At 40.6% G+C, this 18,194-nt stretch overlaps 1 protein-coding gene and 1 pseudogene across 1 annotated transcript; one reads left to right on the plus strand and one right to left on the minus strand.

Annotated features, from left to right (window-relative positions):
• The window catches only part of LOC124974888 (sulfotransferase 2A1-like), a 62,626-nt pseudogene that overhangs the window by 14,752 nt on the left and 29,680 nt on the right, over positions 1 to 18,194 (minus strand).
• LOC124974887 (sulfotransferase 2A1-like) lies at positions 128 to 17,959 on the plus strand. The gene is made up of 6 exons (XM_047537852.1): positions 128 to 263; positions 1,439 to 1,647; positions 9,983 to 10,109; positions 13,767 to 13,861; positions 15,710 to 15,887; positions 17,847 to 17,959. Exons 1-6 carry the CDS (start codon positions 128 to 130, stop codon positions 17,957 to 17,959), a joined length of 858 nt encoding a protein of 285 aa, XP_047393808.1.

Here is an 18,194-nt window from a genome sequence, read left to right on the forward strand (position 1 = left end):
TCTGACAACAAGAAAAAGTTGATGTTTCTTTGGACTGTCCTTTAAAGTCTTCTCTCCCAGTATCTTCTGCCACATCCAGTGGTGGCAACACCTGGACCCCAGCTCCACACCTAGAGAACTCATCATCATGACATATGAGTTCCTGTGGTTTGAAGGGTTACCTTTCCCTGTTTGGGGTTACAACATTGAAGACATAAAAGAAACATGTACTAAGTTTGTGATAAAGGATGAAGATACAATAATTGTGACTTACCCTAAGTCAGGTAAGGAATCAGGACAGGAACCACCCATGAGAAAGGTGAGGACTGTGTCCCTCACTCACTCAGCAGATGGATGGAATGTGCTCTAGATGCCCGTGAGCCCTGCTTTGGGAGGAAGGGGCAGTGCCCCAAACCACTTCCATGCAACTGCAGAGAGTGCCACAAGAGCTGAGTTGGGGGCTGGGGAGATAACTCAGTCGGTAGAGTGCTTGCGTTGCAAGCACAAGTCCCTGAGTTCGATCCCCAGCATGGCAAAAAAAAAAAAAAAAAAAAAAAAACAGAGCTCAGTGGGGATCATCCAAGGTATCAGAAGAAGACGTAGGAGTGAATCCTAAGCAAATTCAGGTGTTTGTGTGGTGGCATGGGAGAAACGGGTGGTAAGGAGGACCAGTGAAGACCTCATAGCAAAAGAGCAGCTCAAGAGAAGTGAAAAGAATGAACAGGAGGTCACATGGAGAGGGATGTTGTAGAGTAGGAGAGTCAGCTTGGACGATGGCTGGGAATCAGAAATGTGCCAGGAAAATGCAAGGGACTAAAAAGTCATGCATCCTGCACCTATGGGAGTGGGACTAGGGGCAGGAGCAGTGCAAACTAGGCAAGGATTGACGCCAAGGCATTGGAAGGGACAGGGTGCTGGAAAGTCAAGGACGTGGGAACATCATAAAAGGATCTCAGCAAAGAGCCAAGGGTAGAAGCAACCTCAAACGCATTCACAGGTGAATGAATAAACAAAGTGCAGCATATTGACACTATGGAATAAAATTCAGCCTCAACAAGGAAAGACATTCAGATATCCTCTAAAACAGATCAATCCTGAGGGCACCATGTTAAATGCAATATGTGGGCACAAAAGGGCAAATACTATATGATTCCATTGGTGCAAATTACTTTCTAAAATTAAGTTCATAGAAACAGAAAATGCCATGGTGGATCCAGGGACTGAAAGATACAATAAGTAGGGAAGTGTTGTTGAGAAGCAGAGAAATTCAGTTTTCAAGATGAACAGGTTCTGGACGTTGACTGAGCAAAATCAGAAACATGATTAACACTGCTTAGCACTACCTGATTGCATGCTTTGAATGGGTATATGGTTATGTTTATGTTATGGATTTTGTCATGATTTTTCGTTCACAAGTCAGGTTGAAATGAGTGACCATCACTTTTCCTTCCTTATCTAGGAACCCGCTGGTTGAGGGAAATTCTCTGCTTGATTCACTCCAAAGGGTATACCAAGTGGATTCAGTCTGTGCCCATCTGGAAATGCTCATCCTGGTTAGAGACAAGACAGGGTTGCAAATTCCTAAATGAGAGTGAAAGACAAAGGCTCCTGACCTCTCACCTTCCCTTCCATCTCTTCCCCAAGTCGTTATTCACTTCCAAGGCCAAGGTCAGTGCCTAATGTTTCATTAATGCTTTTTGTCCTTCCATGTGCCTATGTAACCTCTGCAGATCTTGCCAGGATGTCTGCTCATGAGATACGTTGGGAGAGACCTTAGATTCTCAGACACTAGGTAAGGCTAAGGAGGACACAACTCAGACCACACTTGAGTGCAATGATGTGGACCATTGCACATATTACCTAGCCTGAAATCAGGAATAACGGGACTGGCTAATTCCAGAAAACCACATCTTATGTGCAACCAGAATTTATAACTGCATCTACACTAGAGTATTGTTCTTTAAAGCTCTTGAAGATGTTAGCCATAATTAATTCAATAAAAGCCTCTGCCAGGTAGGTGGATGCACCCAGGTCAGAGTTGTCTGTATGGGGAACAGAGCATGCAAACATTGATAAATGCATATCCTTGGGACTTCTTAGGAGCTTTGGCTCACTATTCTAATCACTGCAGCCCACTGCATGTCCCTAAGCTTTGTGATCAGCAGCCACTCCAGCCTCCCCGTGGCTGAGGGATTATCAGCAGTAAACAACACCAAGAGACCAAGATTAATAATCTCCTGTCTTGGAAATGTCATAAAGTGACTCACAGTGAGGATGCTCCAATAGACCCATTTCCATGTCTCCTGTTGGGTTTCCTTAACCTCTGCCTTACTAAACTGAGGCCTAAGGAGACGTAAGACCTCCAATAATAACACCAAGAGAGTTTGTGCAAACACAATGTCAAATTCTGATGTTCCAGTACCCAGTTGTGTGTGATGTGTGTGTGTGTGTGTGTTTGTGTGTGTGTGTGTGTGTGTGTGTTCACTAATCTTAAACACCAGCCTCAATATCTACATACATGCACAGTTGGGCAACTATCATTTGGACCACACTTAGAACATTTCTACAGTCCAGAAAGATTCCCCATGCCTCTCTACCAATCAGTGCCCACAAACTGAGAGAAACACATCATGGAATACAGCTACAGATTAGTCTGCTTCTTCTCGAATTTTGTATAAAAGCATTCATGCTATATGCATGTAATATCTGTGATATGCCTCACTGGTCTTCTGTGTATGAATGGTGTATATTGTTATGAATTTGAATATACCATAATTTCTTAATCCATTCTGCTGTTAGTGGTCATTATGGGGAAGCATGCAAATACCTCATCACTTACCATTTAAACTTTTCCAGCAGTTTTCCTTGTTGAGTAGACTAATGTCCTAGAAAGAAGGGACAATGTATTGCTCTTCTATTCCTAGCAGAGTGAAATCATAATAGGAAATTAAAAATGTATTTTGAAAAATGAATGCTATAACTAATTCATTAAAAGCACCCACTGATATTTTCTTTTTTGATTCTGGGGTACCAGGAATTGAATTCAGGGGCACTTGACCACTGAGCCACATCCCTAAACCTATTTTGGGTCTCACTGAGCTGTTTAGTGCCCCACCATTGCTTAGACTGTCTTTTTTTTATTTTTTCCTTTTTTTATTTATTTATTTATTTATTTTTATTATTGTACACAAATGGGATACATGTTGTTTCTCTGTTTGTACATGGCGTAAAGGCATGCCATTTGTGTAATCATAAATTTACATAGCGTAATGTTTGATTCATTCTGTTATTTTTTTCCCTTCCCCCCCACCCCTCCCACCCCTCTTTTCCCTCTATACAGTCCTTCCTTCCTCCATTCTTGCCTCCCTCCCTAAACCTAACTCTAACCCTAACACTAACTCTTTCCACCCCCCAATATGTGTCCTCATCCACTTATTAGCGATATCATTCTTCCTTTGGTTTTTTGAGATTGGCTTATCTCACTTAGCATGATATTCTCCAGTTTCATCCATTTGCCTGCAAATGCCATAATTTTATCATTCTTTATGGCAGAGTAATATTCCATTGTATATATATACCACAGTTTCTTTATCCATTCATCAATTGAAGGACATCTAGGTTGGTTCCACAATCTGGCTATTGTGAACTGAGCAGCTATGAACATTGATGTGGCTGTATCTCTGTAGTATGCTGATTTTAAGTCCTTTGGGTATAGGCCAAGGAGTGGGATAGCTGGGTCAAATGGTGGTTCCATTCCAAGTTTTCTAAGGAGTCTCCATACTGCTTTCCAGAGTGGCTGCACTAATTTGCAGCCCCACCAGCAATGTATGAGTGTACCTTTCTCCCCACATCCTCGCCAACACATGTTGTTGCTTGTATTCTTGATAATCGCCATTCTAATTGGGGTGAGATGGAATCTTAGGGTGGTTTTGATTTGCATTTCTCTTATTACTAGAAATGTTGAACATTTTTCCATATGTTTGTTGATTGCTTGTACATCTTCTTCTGTGAAGTGTCTATCTATTTCCTTAGCCCATTTGTCGATTGGATTATTTGCATTCTTGGTGTAGAGGTTTTTGAGTTCTTTATAGATTCTGGAGATTAGTGCTCTATCTGAAGTATGATTGGCAAAGATTTTCTCCCACTCTGTAGGCTCTTTCTTCGCATTGCTGATAGTTTCTTTTGCTGAGAGAAAGCTTTTTAGTTTGAATCTATCCCAGTTATTAATTCTTGCTTTGATTTCTTGTGCTATGGGAGTCCTGTTGAGGAAGTCTGGTCCTAAGCCGACATGTTGAAGCTCTGGACCTACTTTTTCTTCTATAAGATGCAAGGTCTCTGGTCTGATTCTGAGATCCTTAATCCATTTTGAGTTTAGTTTCGTGCATGGTGAGAGATATGGGTTTAGTTTCATTCTGTTGCTTATGGATTTCCAATTATCCCAGCAACATTTGTTGAAGAGGCTATCTTTTCTCCATTGCATATTTTTGGCCCCTTTGTCTAGAATGAGAAAATTGTATTTATTTGGGTTTGTGTCCGTGTCCTCTATTCTGTACCATTGATCCACCTTTCTATTTTGGTACCAATACCATGCCGTTTTTGTTACTATTGCTTTGTAGTAGAGTTGAAGATCTGGTATTGCGATACCCCCTGCTTCACTCTTTCTGCCAAGGATTGCTTTAGCTATTCTGGGTTTTTTATTCTTCCAGATGAATTTCATAATTGCTTGCTCTATTTCTGTAAGGTACATCATTGGGATTTTAATTGGAATTGCATTGAATCTGTATAGCACTTTTGGTAGTACGGCCATTTTGACAATATTAATTCTTCCTATCCAAGAACATGGGAGATCTTTCCATCTTCTAAGGTTTTCTTGAATTTCTTTCTTTAGTGTTCTGTAGTTCTCATTGTAGAGGTCTTTCACCTCTTTTGTGAGATTGATTCCCAGGTATTTTATTTTTTTCAATGCTATTGTGAATGGGGTAGTTTTCCTAATTTCTCTTTCTGAAGATTCATCGCTTATATATAAAAATGCCTTCGATTTATGTGCATTGATCTTATATCCCGCTACTTTACTGAATTCACTTATGAGATCTAAAAGTTTTCTGGTGGAATTTCCTGGTTCCTCTAAGTATACCATCATATCATCAGCAAATAGGGATAGTTTGAGTTCTTCTTTTCCTATTCGTATCCCTTTAATTTCTTTGGTTTGTCTAATTGCTCTGGCTAGAGTTTCAAGGACGATATTGAATAGAAGTGGTGAAAGAGGGCATCCCTGCCTTGTTCCAGTTTTTAGAGGGAATGCTTTCAGTTTTTCACCATTTAGAATAATATTAGCCATGGGCTTAACGTAGATGGCCTTTACAATGTTAAGGAACGTTCCCACTATCCCTATTTTTTCTAGTGTTTTGAGCATGAAGGGGTGCTGTATATTATCAAATGCTTTTTCTGCATCTATCGAAATAATCATGTGATTCTTGACTTTAAGTCTATTGATATGGTGAATGATATTTATTGATTTCCTGATGTTGAACCAACCTTGCATCCCTGGGATGAAACCCACTTGATCATGGTGCACTATCTTTTTAATATGTTTTTGTATGCGATTTGCTAAAATTTTGTTGAGAATTTTTGCGTCGATGTTCATTAAGGATATTGGTCTGAAATTTTCTTTCCTCGATGTGTCTCTGTCTGGTTTAGGTATAAGGGTAATATTGGCTTCATAGAATGAGTTTGGGAGGGTTCCCTCCTCTTCTATTTTATGGAATACTCTGAGAAGTATTGGAATGAGCTCTTCTTTAAAAGTTTTGTAGAACTAGGCTGAGAACCCATCTGGTCCTGGACTTTTCTTTGTTGGTAGGCTTTTGATGACTTCTTCTATTTCATTACTTGAAATTGGTCTATTTAAATTGTGTATGTCCTCCTCATTCAGTTTAGGCAATTCATATGTCTCAAGAAACCTGTTGATGTCTTCGAGGTTTTCTGTTTTGTTGGAGTATAGATTTTGAAAATAGCTTCTAATTATGTTTTGTATTTCAGTCGTGTCTGTTGTGATATTTCCTTGTTCATTCCGAATTTTAGTGATTTGGGTTTTCTCTCGTCTTCTCTTTGTTAGTGTGGCTAAAGGCTTATCAATTTTGTTTATTTTTTCAAAGAACCAACTATTTATTTTGTCAATTTTTTGTATTGTTTCTTTCGTTTCAATTTCGTTGATTTCAGCTCTGAGTTTGACTATTTCCTGTCTTCTACTACTTTTGGTGTTGGTCTGTTCTTCTTTTTCTAGGGCTTTGAGCTGTAGTGTTAGGTCGTTTATTTGTTAAGTTTTACTTCTTTTATTAAATGCGCTCCATGAAATAAATCTTCCTCTAAGTACCGCTTTCATAGTGTCCCAGAGATTTTGATATGATGTTTCTTTGTTCTCATTTACCTCTAAGAATTTTTTAATTTCCTTCCTAATATCTTCTGTTATCCATTCATCATATAATAGTGTATTATTTAATCTCCAGGTGTTGGAGTAGTTTCTGTTTTTTACTCTTTCATTGATTTGTAACTTCAATCCATTATGATCTGATAGAATACAAGGTAGCGTCTCTATCTTCTTGTATTTGCTGACATTAGCTTTGTGGCATAATATATGGTCTATTTTAGAGAAGGATCCATGTGCTGCTGAGAAGAAAGTGTATTCGCTCTTGGTTGGATGGTATATTCTATAAATGTCTGTTAAGTCTAAATTATTGATTGTGTTATTGAGATCTATGGTTTCTTTGTTCAATTTTTTTTGGAAGATCTGTCCAGTGGTGAGAGAGGCGTGTTAAAATCACCAAGTATTATTGTGTTATGGTCTATTTGGTTTCTAAAATTGAGAAGGATTTGTTTAACATACATGGATGAGCCACTATTTGGGGCATAGATGTTTATGATTGTTATATCTTGCTGATTTATGCTTCCCTTAAGCAGCATGAAATGTCCTTCCTTATCCCTTCTGACTAACATTGGCTTGAAGTCCACATTATCTGAAATGAGTATGGATACTCCAGCTTTTTTGCTGTGTCCATGTGCATGGTATGTTTTTCCCCATCCTTTCACCTTTAGTCTATGGGTATCTCTTTCTATGAGGTGAGTCTCTTGCAGGCAACATATTGTTGGATCTTTCTTTTTAATCCAATCTGCCAGTCTATGTCTTTTGATTGATGCATTCAGGCCATTAACATTCAGGGTTATTATTGAGATATGATTTGTATTCCCAGTCATTTGGTTCATACTTAAAATTTTATTTATTTATTTATTTATTTTTTGACACATCTTGGTTCCTCCTTTATTTGACAGTTCCTTTAGGATAATTCCTCCCTTTGCTGATTTGCTTCTTTGTTTTTTATCTCTTCCTCGTGAAATATTTTGCTGAGAATGTTCTGTAATGCTGGCTTCCTTTTTTGTAAATTCTTTTAGCTTTTGTTTATCATGGAAATATTTTATTTCATCGTCAAATTTGAAGTTAAGTTTTGCTGGGTATAAGATTCTTGGTTGGCATCCATTTTCTTTCAGGGCTTGAAAAATGTTGTTCCAGGCCCTTCTAGCTTTTAGGGTCTGGATTGAAAAATCTGCTGATATCCGTATTGGTTTCCCCCTGAATGTAATTTGGTTCTTTTCTCTCACAGCCTTTAAAATTCTGTCTTTATTTTGTATGTTAGGTATTTTCATTATAATGTGCCTTGGTGTGGGTCTGTTGTAATTTTGTGTATTTGGAGTCCTATAAGCCTCTTGGACTTGATTTTCCATTTCATTCTTCAGATTTGGGAAATTTTCTGATATTATTTCATTGAATAGATTGTTCATTCCTTTGGTTTGTGTCTCTAAGCCTTCCTCAATCCCAATAATTCTCAAATTTGGCCTTTTCATGATATCCCATAGTTCTTGCAGATTCTGTTCATGATTTCTTACCATCTTCTCTGTTTGTTCAACTTTGTTTTCGAGGTTAAATATTTTGTCTTCAATATCTGAAGTTCTGTCTTCCAGGTGTTCTATCCTTTTGGTTATGCTTTCTATGGAGTTCTTAATTTGGTTTATTGTTTCCTTCATTTCAAGGATTTCTGTTTGGTTTTTTTTTCAGTATCTCTAACTCTTTATTGAAATGATCTTTTGCTTCCTGAATTTGCTCTGTTAACTGTCGATTGGTGCGATCATTCAATGCCTGCATTTGCTCTTTCATCTCATCATTCAATGCCTGCATTTGCTCTTTCATCTCATCGTTTGCTTCCCTAATCATTTTAATTATGTACATTCTGAACTCCCTTTCTGTCATTTCTTCTGCCATGCTGTCGTTGGATTCTATTGATGTAACATCTAGATTTGTTTGGGGCATTTTCTTCCCTTGTTTTCTCATATTGTTCATTAATCAGTGGGTCATTGAGATATTGCAGATTTCCTCTATCGACTTATAATGTCCCTGAAGATTGCTAGTATATCCCCTCTTATCCTTCAGTAGCCTGAAGTCTTGGAGGAAGTTGATAATGCGGAGCTCCACGAAGAAGCTGCCTCTCTAGGGGTGGTGACCCTCAGGTGGCATATATTCCCTGCTAGTGGTCAGAGGTGCCTCCACTTGTTGACCAATGGTCATCCAACGGGGAACTAGGCTGTGGGCTGAGGCAAGTCCTGTTTGTGCCTGTGTCTCTGGTTTTACCGTCCCTGTGAGAAAACCTCTTCCGGCAGGGAAGACTCACTCAGTGGGGACGTCTCGCTGGTCAGTTCCCCTCCTAGAGGTTCCCCTCAATCTACAACTACTGCCTCGGCTGGGTTGTCTTCCTCTGCAGCGTTCCCAGGGGCCCGGACCTATCTCCTGGGCCTGGGAGCCTCACCCTCTGCAGGCGAGTCTCCTTAGGCTGCCTCTCCCAGAGAATCCGCCCGCAGTCCTGTAAACTTCTCTCCGCCCCTAGGTGTGTCTCTGTGCGGATCTTCCAGCAAGAAGCCACCTAGCTCCTGGGACCCTGCTCTGCACCTAATCGCCTGGCTATGCGGCCCCTCCTTTGAGCCACCACCTGGAGCCCCGTACAATAGCTCCGAGACCCAGAGACCCGCCACACACCTCCTCCTCCAGACAACGGCCCGGTTTCCGACACAGTCACTAGGAGCCCAAGCAACTCACTTCACGTCTCCTCCTCCCGCCAACCTCCCGTAGCCCTAGGCAGTCACTCCAAGCCCAAGTGACCCGCCCTGTTCCTCCTCCTCCTCCTCGGGGTAGCCCCCCGGGTGTTCAGGAGCAGTGGCTCCGAGACCAAGCGACCCACCACGCTCCTCCTCCAGGCAGGCCACTGGTGTTCAGGAGCTGTCGCTTTGAGTACAATCAACTTAGCACTCACCTCCTCCTCTGGTGACCACCTGTGGCTCTGATGCAGTCACTCCTAGACCAAGCGACCCGCCGCGCTTCTCCTCTTCCTCCGGGCAACCCCCCGGTGTTCAGAAGTGGTCGTTCTGCGTCCAAACAGCTTGCCACGCAGCTCCTCCTCAGGCAGCCGGCCGGAGCCCCAGTGGTTGCTCCGAGTCCAAGCGCTGTGCTGAGCCGCCTCCTCTACGATGATCCCAGTTGTCCGTGTTTACTGCTCCAGTGGGGGGAGGGGCTTCTCGCCAAGCAACTCTACTTCACAAAATTCCCTGTGTTCCGGGGCTACTGCCCCATCCGGGACACCTCCCCAACGGGAGAGACTCACCCGGCGGCCTTGAGCTGGTCCCAAGTCTCTCACTATCTCCTCTTTTGAATCCTGCGTCCTGGAGCAATGCAGCCGCCCTCTAGGCCACCATCTTGAAAAGGACCGCTTAGACTGACTTTGAACTTGTAATTCTTCTGTCTCAGTCTCCTGAGTCACTGGGATTACAGGTGTAGGCCAGAGAGCTAGATCCATTGATGTTTTAATAGAGATTCAGTAAAAACTGCCTGGATAAAGATCAAGATGAAGATGGGAAATGACTGATGGAGCAGTCTCTTTTTTATTCTCTTATTTTTCCTTAATTTAAGGTGGTATATATCATGAGAAATCCCAAAGACGTTCTTGTGTCAGGTTATTATCTTTGGACTACGTTAAAACTTACTAAGAAACCAGAGTCATTCAAACAATACTTTAAATGGTTCATCCAAGGAAACGGTGAGTGTTCTGCGACATATAGATCTGCTTCCCCAACTCGACTGGTCTATCTCCTAATTTCCTGGTATCCCTTTTGTATTCTTTTTCTGTATACTTTCCACTATGAGAGAAAACAGACAACTGTAGATTTTGTGAACCTGGCTTCTTTCAATTAGCATGTTGTTCTCCAATTCCATCTTTTATCCTGCAAATCACAGAATTGTGTTCTTCTTTATGACTGAGTGAACCCCATCATGTATATCTACCACATTTCCTTTATCCATTCATCAGTCAGTGGACACCTAGGCTGGCTCCATAACTTAGCTGCTGAGATTGAACTGCTATCAGCATGGGTATGCATGTGTTGCTATAGCATGTTGACTTTGATTCTTTTGGATAAATACTAAGGGACTCTATGACCAAGTCATATACTCTTTCCATTCCAAGTCCTTTGAGGAAACCCCATACTGATAACCATGGTGGTGGCACTAATTTCCAATTCTAATAGTGTGTAAATGTTCCTTTTCATTCACATCCCTGCCAGCATTTACTTTGATTTGTGTTCTTGATGATTCTAACTGGAGTGAGATGTAATCTCAGTATAACTTGGATTTGTTTTCATCTGATTGTTAAAGATTTTGAAAAATTTTTGATAAAATTGTTGGCCATTTTATTTCTCCTTTTGAGAAATGATTGTCATTTACTCATTGTTTGGGTTATTTGGTTTTGGTGTTGAGATTTTGAGTGCTTAATATATCTGAATTTTTAAAAGTTTTTATTTGATTCAAATGGGGTACAACTATTGTTTCTCTGGTTGTACACAAAGTAAGTTGCACTATTTGCATAACCATACATGTACAGAGGGTAATGATGTTTGCTTCATACTGTTATTTTTCCTTCTCCCAGCCCACCTCCCCATCCCTTATTTTCCTCTATATCATCCATCCATCCTCCATTCTTGCCTCCCTCCCACCCACTTATCAGAGAAATAATTCTGCCTTTAGTTTTTTGGGATTGGCTTATCTCACTTAGCATGATATTCTCCAACTCCATTCATTTTCCTGCAAATGCCATAATTTTATTCTTGTTTATGGCTGAATAATATTCCATTATCTGTATATACCACAGTTTCTTTATCCAGTCATCTACTGAAGGGCATCTAGGTTGGTCCCACAATCTGGCTATTGTGAATTAAGCTGCTATAAACATTGATGTAACTGTGTCACTGTACTATGCTGATTTTAAGGCCAAGGAGTGGGAGAGTTGGGTCAAATGGTGGTTCCATTCCAAGTTTTCTAAGGAATCTCCATACTGCTTTCCAGAGTGGCTGCACCAATTTGCAACCCCACCAGCAATGTATGAGTGTACCTTTATCCCCACATCCTCGCCAACACCTATTGTTGCTAGTATTCTTGATAATCACCAATTCTAATTGGGGTGAGATGGAATCTTAGGGTAGTTTTGATTTGCATTTCTCTTTTTACTAGAGATGTTGAACATTTTTGCGTATATCTGTTGATTTCTTGTAGATCTTCTTCTGTCAAGCGTCTGTTCATTTCCTTAGCCCATTTGTTGATTGGGTTATTTGTATTCTTGGTGTAAAGTTTTTTGAGTTCTTTATAGATTCTGGAGATTAGTGCTCTATCTGAAGTGTGTGTGGCAAAGATTTTTCTCCCATTCTGTGGGCTCTCTCTTCATATTTTTGACTGTTTATATTTTGGATGTTAGTCCTCTGTCACAGGAGTACCAGGCAAAAATTTTCTCCCATTCCATAGGCCCTCTCTTCTCTGTCTCATTTCCTTTGCTTTGCAGAAATTTTTTAACTTGATGCCTTTCCACTTATCAATTCTTGGCTTTGCTTCCTCAACACTAGGAGTCTTATGAACAAAGTCATGTCTGCACCTATACATTGGAGTGAAAGCGCTTTGTTTTCTACCAGTAGTTACAATGTTTATATTCTAATTCATGTTTTTTGATCCACTTTGAGTTCATTTTTGTGCCGGATTTATCTTTATTCTACATGTAGATATTTAGATTTCCATGCACCACTTATTAAACAGGCTGTTTTTACCAATATTTGTTTTTGGTGTCTGTCTAAGAATAAGATGAGTCTATCTGCGTGGTTTTGTCACTGTGTCTTCTTTCTACTCAACTGATCTATGTGTGTGTTCAATATTTTTGTTACTATAGCTCTTTACTATGATTGGAGCCTGGCAAGACTTTGAAATGTGCTAACTTAAGTAATATTATTACTATTGTTGTTGTTGTTGTTGTTTGGCATTGGGGATTAGACCCAGGGCCTTGCACGTGCCAGTTAAGTTGTCTGCCACTGAGTCACATCCCTGTCCTTCATCATTTCTCAAAATTGCTTTGGCTAAACTGGATCTTTTAGTTGTCATTTCAATTTTGGGACTGTTTCTTCTATTTCTGTGAAGATTGTTGTTGGTATTTGATGGGGATTGCATTAAATCTGTAGATTTCTTCTGGTAATATGGAAATTTTGATTCTGACTATCCAAGAACATGGGAGGACTTTTTACCTTCTAGTGTCTTCTTCAATTTCTTTCTTCATCGATCTATAATTTTTGTTGTAAGAGGTCTTTCTCCTGTTTGGGTAGAATATGTCTAAGGTCTTTATTCTTGTTGTTGTCTAATTTCTTTGGTATCCCTAATTGAACCTAGGGGTGCTTAACCACTGGACCACATCCCCAGCCAATTTTTTATATTTTACTTAGAGATAGCATCTCACTAAGTTGATTACAGTCTCACGAGTTGCAGAAGCTGGTTTTGAATTTTCAATCCTCCTTCCTCATTCACCTGAGCCACTGGAATTACAAGCATGTGCCAAGACGCCTGGTTACCTAGGTATTTTTTAAGACCATTGTGAATGAAATTGTATTCCCGATTTCTTCCTCAGCGGATTCATTATTGTTATAAAGAAAAGATCTTGGTTTTTGTATGTTGATTTTGTGTCCTGCTACTTTGATGAATTGCATAATCTGTTCTAGAAGTGTTTGTGGAGAGCTTTTGGCTCTCCAAAGCATAACATCATATCATCTGCAAACAGTGATGACATGGCTTCTTTATTTCCTACTTGTACTTTTTTGATTCCCTTCTCCTGCCTGATTTCTAATGCTGGAGTTTCAAAAATTCGATTGAATGGGAGTAGTGATAGTAGACATCATTGCATTGTTTCTGATCTTAGGAGAAAAGCTTTCAGTCTTTTACCATTTAGCGTGATATTGGTTTGGGGTTTGACACACATAGTCTTATGATGTTCAGTCAAGTTCCTTGGTCAAGAAAAATTATTCTGATGTGGTGATATACACTTATGGATTTGAAAATGTTGAACCAACCTCAAACCCCTAGGATAAAACCAACATGTCATGATGTATAATCCTACTGTTGAATAGGACTTACTAATATTTTAATAAGATTTTCTGTGTCTGTGTAGTCTGCTGTTTTCTGACTTGATATGTCTTTGACTGGCTTGGGTATCAGGATGAAATGGTTTCATAGAAAGAATTCAGGAATGATTGCCCTCTCTCTTTCATTACCTAGTTTGAGGAGAATTTATCAATTGTAGCTGAATCAAGCTATCAGGTTGCGATGAGTGACAGGGATGGCCCCGTTCCTGTTTTTGTAGTGTGTAACCTGCACTCCTGTGCCTGACCTGCAGTGCCCTATGGATCATGGTTCGAGCACATCCATGGCTGGATGTCCATGAGAGACAGGGAGAATGTCCTGCTGCTGAGTTATGAAGACCTGCAGAAGGTAAGCAGCCTCTCATAGTCAGCACCCACTGCTACCCACTATCCTGACTCCCTTGTCAGTGTCCCTGGTCCTCAGTGTCTCCAATCCACATTCCCTGTCAATTTACAGCCTCTCTGAAGTCATTAAGAGTAGACAAGCCCTGGGTCTCCATTACCCTGCTCCTGCGTGACTCTCCAAGCTCCACGCTCTTTCCCCATGCCTCATCCTGGGTTTCATCTGGAAACATCTAAATGACCCTTCTTCACACTGAGGCAGGATGCCAGGGCTTATGCTCACACCCATGACTGTCAAGGTTTCTGTGTGGAGAACCTAGGATGCTGACAGGAACCTAGTCATCAGAAAGAACTGACAGAAAGCACTAACCACAGAGTGTGTCCACCTCTCAGGATTCTCCCCTTGACTGACAGAGGTAATGAGAAGATGAGAAGTCACTCTGTGACTGAGAGGTCACTCTATTTTGAGAGCTTAGGGGCTGGAGTGACAGGAAAGACCTGCAGATGGTGCTCAGCACTGTGGAGTGGGTCCGGGTAGAGCTGGGTCACAGTAAGACCTCTAATGATCTGAGCACAGGATGGTGACTGTGGGTGACAGTCAGTGTGCTTTTCCACATAGCAAATGGAGAGGCTGCTAAATATTCCCATGTAAATAACTGATGTACATCTGAGTGTGTAGGTATGCACTTACACTGACTGGATAGCTGCACACTGAATACATATTTATTCCAAATTTATTTCTCTGTTGGTGCAGAAAAATGTCACTCTGAAACACACAAAACTGCACAGTTCTATGTGTGAGTTTATTAGGTCCAGACATAATTGAAAGCTTCCAAATTTTAGAAATACTTTTCAGAATTTTTAAACAATGTAAGAAAAAGTAAAAGAGTGAACAGACCTTTAGAGAACACTTGCCTGGAAGTGCTGTCCTGGGGACAGAGAGGATGCCATAGGCACAGGCATCTGCTTCCCCTGGTGAAAGGCCTCTGGTCTCCTTCCTGCAGCTACTTCATGTTCTCCTGTGTTCTCAGCATGAAGTCAGTTCTCACCAAGGAGCCCTGGATGCCACGTTCACCTCAGCAGCAAGCTCCCACACTTCCCTGTTATTTTCTCCCCTCAAACCACACAACACACTTTTTATTTTTTTAATGTCAAGTGTTGGTGCTTTCAAAAGACAAATAAAATTGAAAGAGCTCTGGTAAATTTGAGATACAATAATCATGTATTAATTATATATCTCTACTTGTTTTTTGATGTATTAAATATTATAAGTCATATATTTATACACAACAAACTTTCTAAATTATTGCCACAGTTGTGTGTCTTCTTGTTATATAGTAAGTAGAGCTCAGGGGAAAAAAAACTAGTAATGAAGCACTACGGTCTCATCAGGAAGGTCTAGAGTCCAAGCAAGCTTTTTCTTCTTATAAAGATGTATTTCCTTGGTGTGATCTCCCAGGAATATCCATCAATGATATGGGGCTTAGTTTAGAAAAACATTGCACAGCCATATGTTATTCAAGTGCCAGTTATCATTGGGTAAGGAGTTTTTAGGGGCTTTGTCTCCTGGCCTTATCTTGCACTCTTTAGAAATCCTAACACTTGCCTCTGGGGTGACCTTAACTCAGCCACACTGGGAAACCCATCCACCTTCACATCATGCACACATTCCTGTCCTTCCTCTTGGCCATTTCTCTTTCTCCCTCCTTCTGGAATCCATCTCAGTCTTTTCCCATTTGGTTATGTCTTCATCTCCTCTTTCTCCCCTACATCCCTCCTAACATTTCCATTCCAATCTTCCCATGTCTGCTGTCTTTCCCTTTCACAGCATCACTCTGGATTGTTCACATTTTAGGACCCAAGAAGCACCATAGAGAAGATCTGTCAATTCGTGGGAAAGAAGTTAAATCCAGAAGAACTGGATTCAGTGCTAGAGAATAGCTCCTTCCATGTCATGAAACAAAACAAGATGTCCAATTATGAAATATTACCTGAAAATTTAATTACTAAGCATGTCTCAATGACAAGGAAAGGTAAATGCTCTGGTTTCACAATGCATGAGAATCCTTGGAGGGCATTCTTGTCTTTACCACCTGAGACTAAGAGTGAAGGTGTTTGAACAAATCAAATTTAATCATTCATGGCCCTGAAAGCTGCTCCTTTGCCCTTTTGGAAAATTTGTTTCCATGTTACTGGTATTGGCTGCAGGTACCTGGGGAAAGCTGATTCAGTGTTGGAGAGGAGGGTGGTTTTGGAGATGGTGGTGTCTGGGCTACTCCACTGCTGACTTACCATAGAGAACAGCCCTGAAGAAAGAGATACCCAAAGAAAGAGCAAACTGAAGAAGGTAGAGAGGAGTTCATTTTCTAGGAGACATTGTCAGGCCTCCTTCCTGTGAGGAAAGATGAATCACACCAACACCCTTGGATTCAGGCCTATTGAAAATGTCTACTGCAAGTGATGTGAGAACCTCTTTTTCCATGATTACTCCAGTTCTCATGTATCTGGAATGGTGAACCATGGCATAAATCTACCAAATGCTTCAAAAGATACTCAACAGGTCAGGATTCCTGCACACAGTGCACATGGAGCACAGAGGGATAAACCAGAGGACTGGGCTGGGGATGTCACTCACTGAGAGAGCAGAGTCTAGCAGAAGAAATCAATGAAGATTGTCTGATAATGAAGACAACAATGAAAATAAGAGTAAGAATGAGTGTTCATAGGACAGCAGTCACATGTTAGACATTCTGCTACTTTATATTCACATGAGTATAGTGTTTACATGCATAGAATATATTAGTTTAGATAATTGTATATATTTTATTAATTAATTAGATTGGTCTATGTGAAAATTAATTCATATGATACAAAATACTGTAATCACATAAGTGAGGCTATGACTTATGTCCATCTCTTTAGCTACCATTCTACCCCAACCACTTTCTCACTGGTAACACTTCCAGGGATTTTTAAAATTTTTGTCTGTAAAACACGATATTATGCTGGTATGTTACTCATTCTTTATGACTCCTTTAAAACAATTATTATTTAAGCATGTACTATGACATTTTTTGAAGCACCACAGCTTAGGCAATTAATTTCTATGATACATAATACTGTAATCACATAAGATATGACTTACATCCGTGTCTTTATCTTCCATTCCACCCCCACCACTTTCTCACTGACTAACACTTCCAGGGTCTTTTTTAAATTCATGTCTGTAAAACAGGACATTATCCTGGTATGTTACTCATGCTTTATTAAACCTTCCAACAATTATCAATTGAACATATACTCTGACATTCTTTGAAGCAGCACATCTTAGGCAATTTATGAAGAAGTGTCGACTACTTAATGTGATAGAAATGCATACCATTTGCACATTCCAAAAGGAAATGCATAGAACATGTATGTTTGATGTATGAACTGAACAAGGATGGAGGTGTTCAGTTCTGAAATGAGGGTCTCACTGAGTAACTGCATTGGAGTAGAAGTTTGAATGAGGCAAGTGGACAAGACATGATTATGTCCACCAGGACAGCACTCTGGGGTGAGGTCAGAACACATAAAGAGCCTGCAGAGGGGTCACTTGGCATGTTTAAGCTGGGTAGTCACAGGGGTGGAGTCTGAAACAACAAGGACTCTACACACAGAGCCACAAAAGCACTCAAGTCCTTAGCTGAAAGGACATGGAAGTCCTGGGAGACTCTGAGCCAGAAGTGACCAGAGTCACTGGACCTGGCAGTGGATCAGCATGGATGCCACGTGTAGAATACCTTCTGGATTCTGTACAGAATGGCTGGGGAGAGAAGGGAAGTCAGGACACACTATCCAAGCAGGTAGAAGTGTAAACGGGTGTGGTGGCCAGGCAGCAGGAGGGCTCACCATGACCCAGTGGTCATTGTGCTGTCTTGAAAGACCAAAAAGGGCATCTCCGTCTTCAGACCTGTCACTAGATCCGATCTGTCTCTCCTTCATGTTTCCAGGCATCTGTGGGGACTGGAAGAATCACTTCACAGTGGCCCAAGCTGAAACCTTTCATAAAGTATACCAAGAGAAGATGGCAGGTTTTCCCAAAGACCTGTTCCCATGGGAATAATGTCCAAGAGATTCTGGATTTTATATGGATGCTGATAATTGTTGTCCTGTCCTGGGATGAGTACAGAACTGGGGAGTTCTTAGCATAAAATCCATTTCTAGAGGAAAGGGGAAGGGAAGGATAGGATGACATAAAGAACCAATGAAATATAAACTAATAGATGAGCAAAAGGAAATCTAGTCAAGTAGAAGAGGGAGAATGGGAGAGGGGAGGGGTCATGGGGAAAGGAGCTCCT

The sequence above is a fragment of the Sciurus carolinensis genome, unplaced genomic scaffold, assembly GCF_902686445.1.
Source record: "Sciurus carolinensis unplaced genomic scaffold, mSciCar1.2, whole genome shotgun sequence".
NCBI classification, from domain to species: domain Eukaryota; kingdom Metazoa; phylum Chordata; class Mammalia; order Rodentia; family Sciuridae; genus Sciurus; species Sciurus carolinensis.

Coding starts and splice junctions, on each gene's coding strand:
- LOC124974887 (XM_047537852.1), top strand. CDS start 128: ATGACATATGAGTTCCTGTGGTTTGAAGGGTTACCTTTCCCTGTTTGG. Junction 1,648..9,982: donor TATTCACTTCCAAGGCCAAG/GTCAGTGCCTAA, acceptor CCTTAATTTAAG/GTGGTATATATCATGAGAAA. Junction 13,862..15,709: donor GTTATGAAGACCTGCAGAAG/GTAAGCAGCCTC, acceptor TTCACATTTTAG/GACCCAAGAAGCACCATAGA.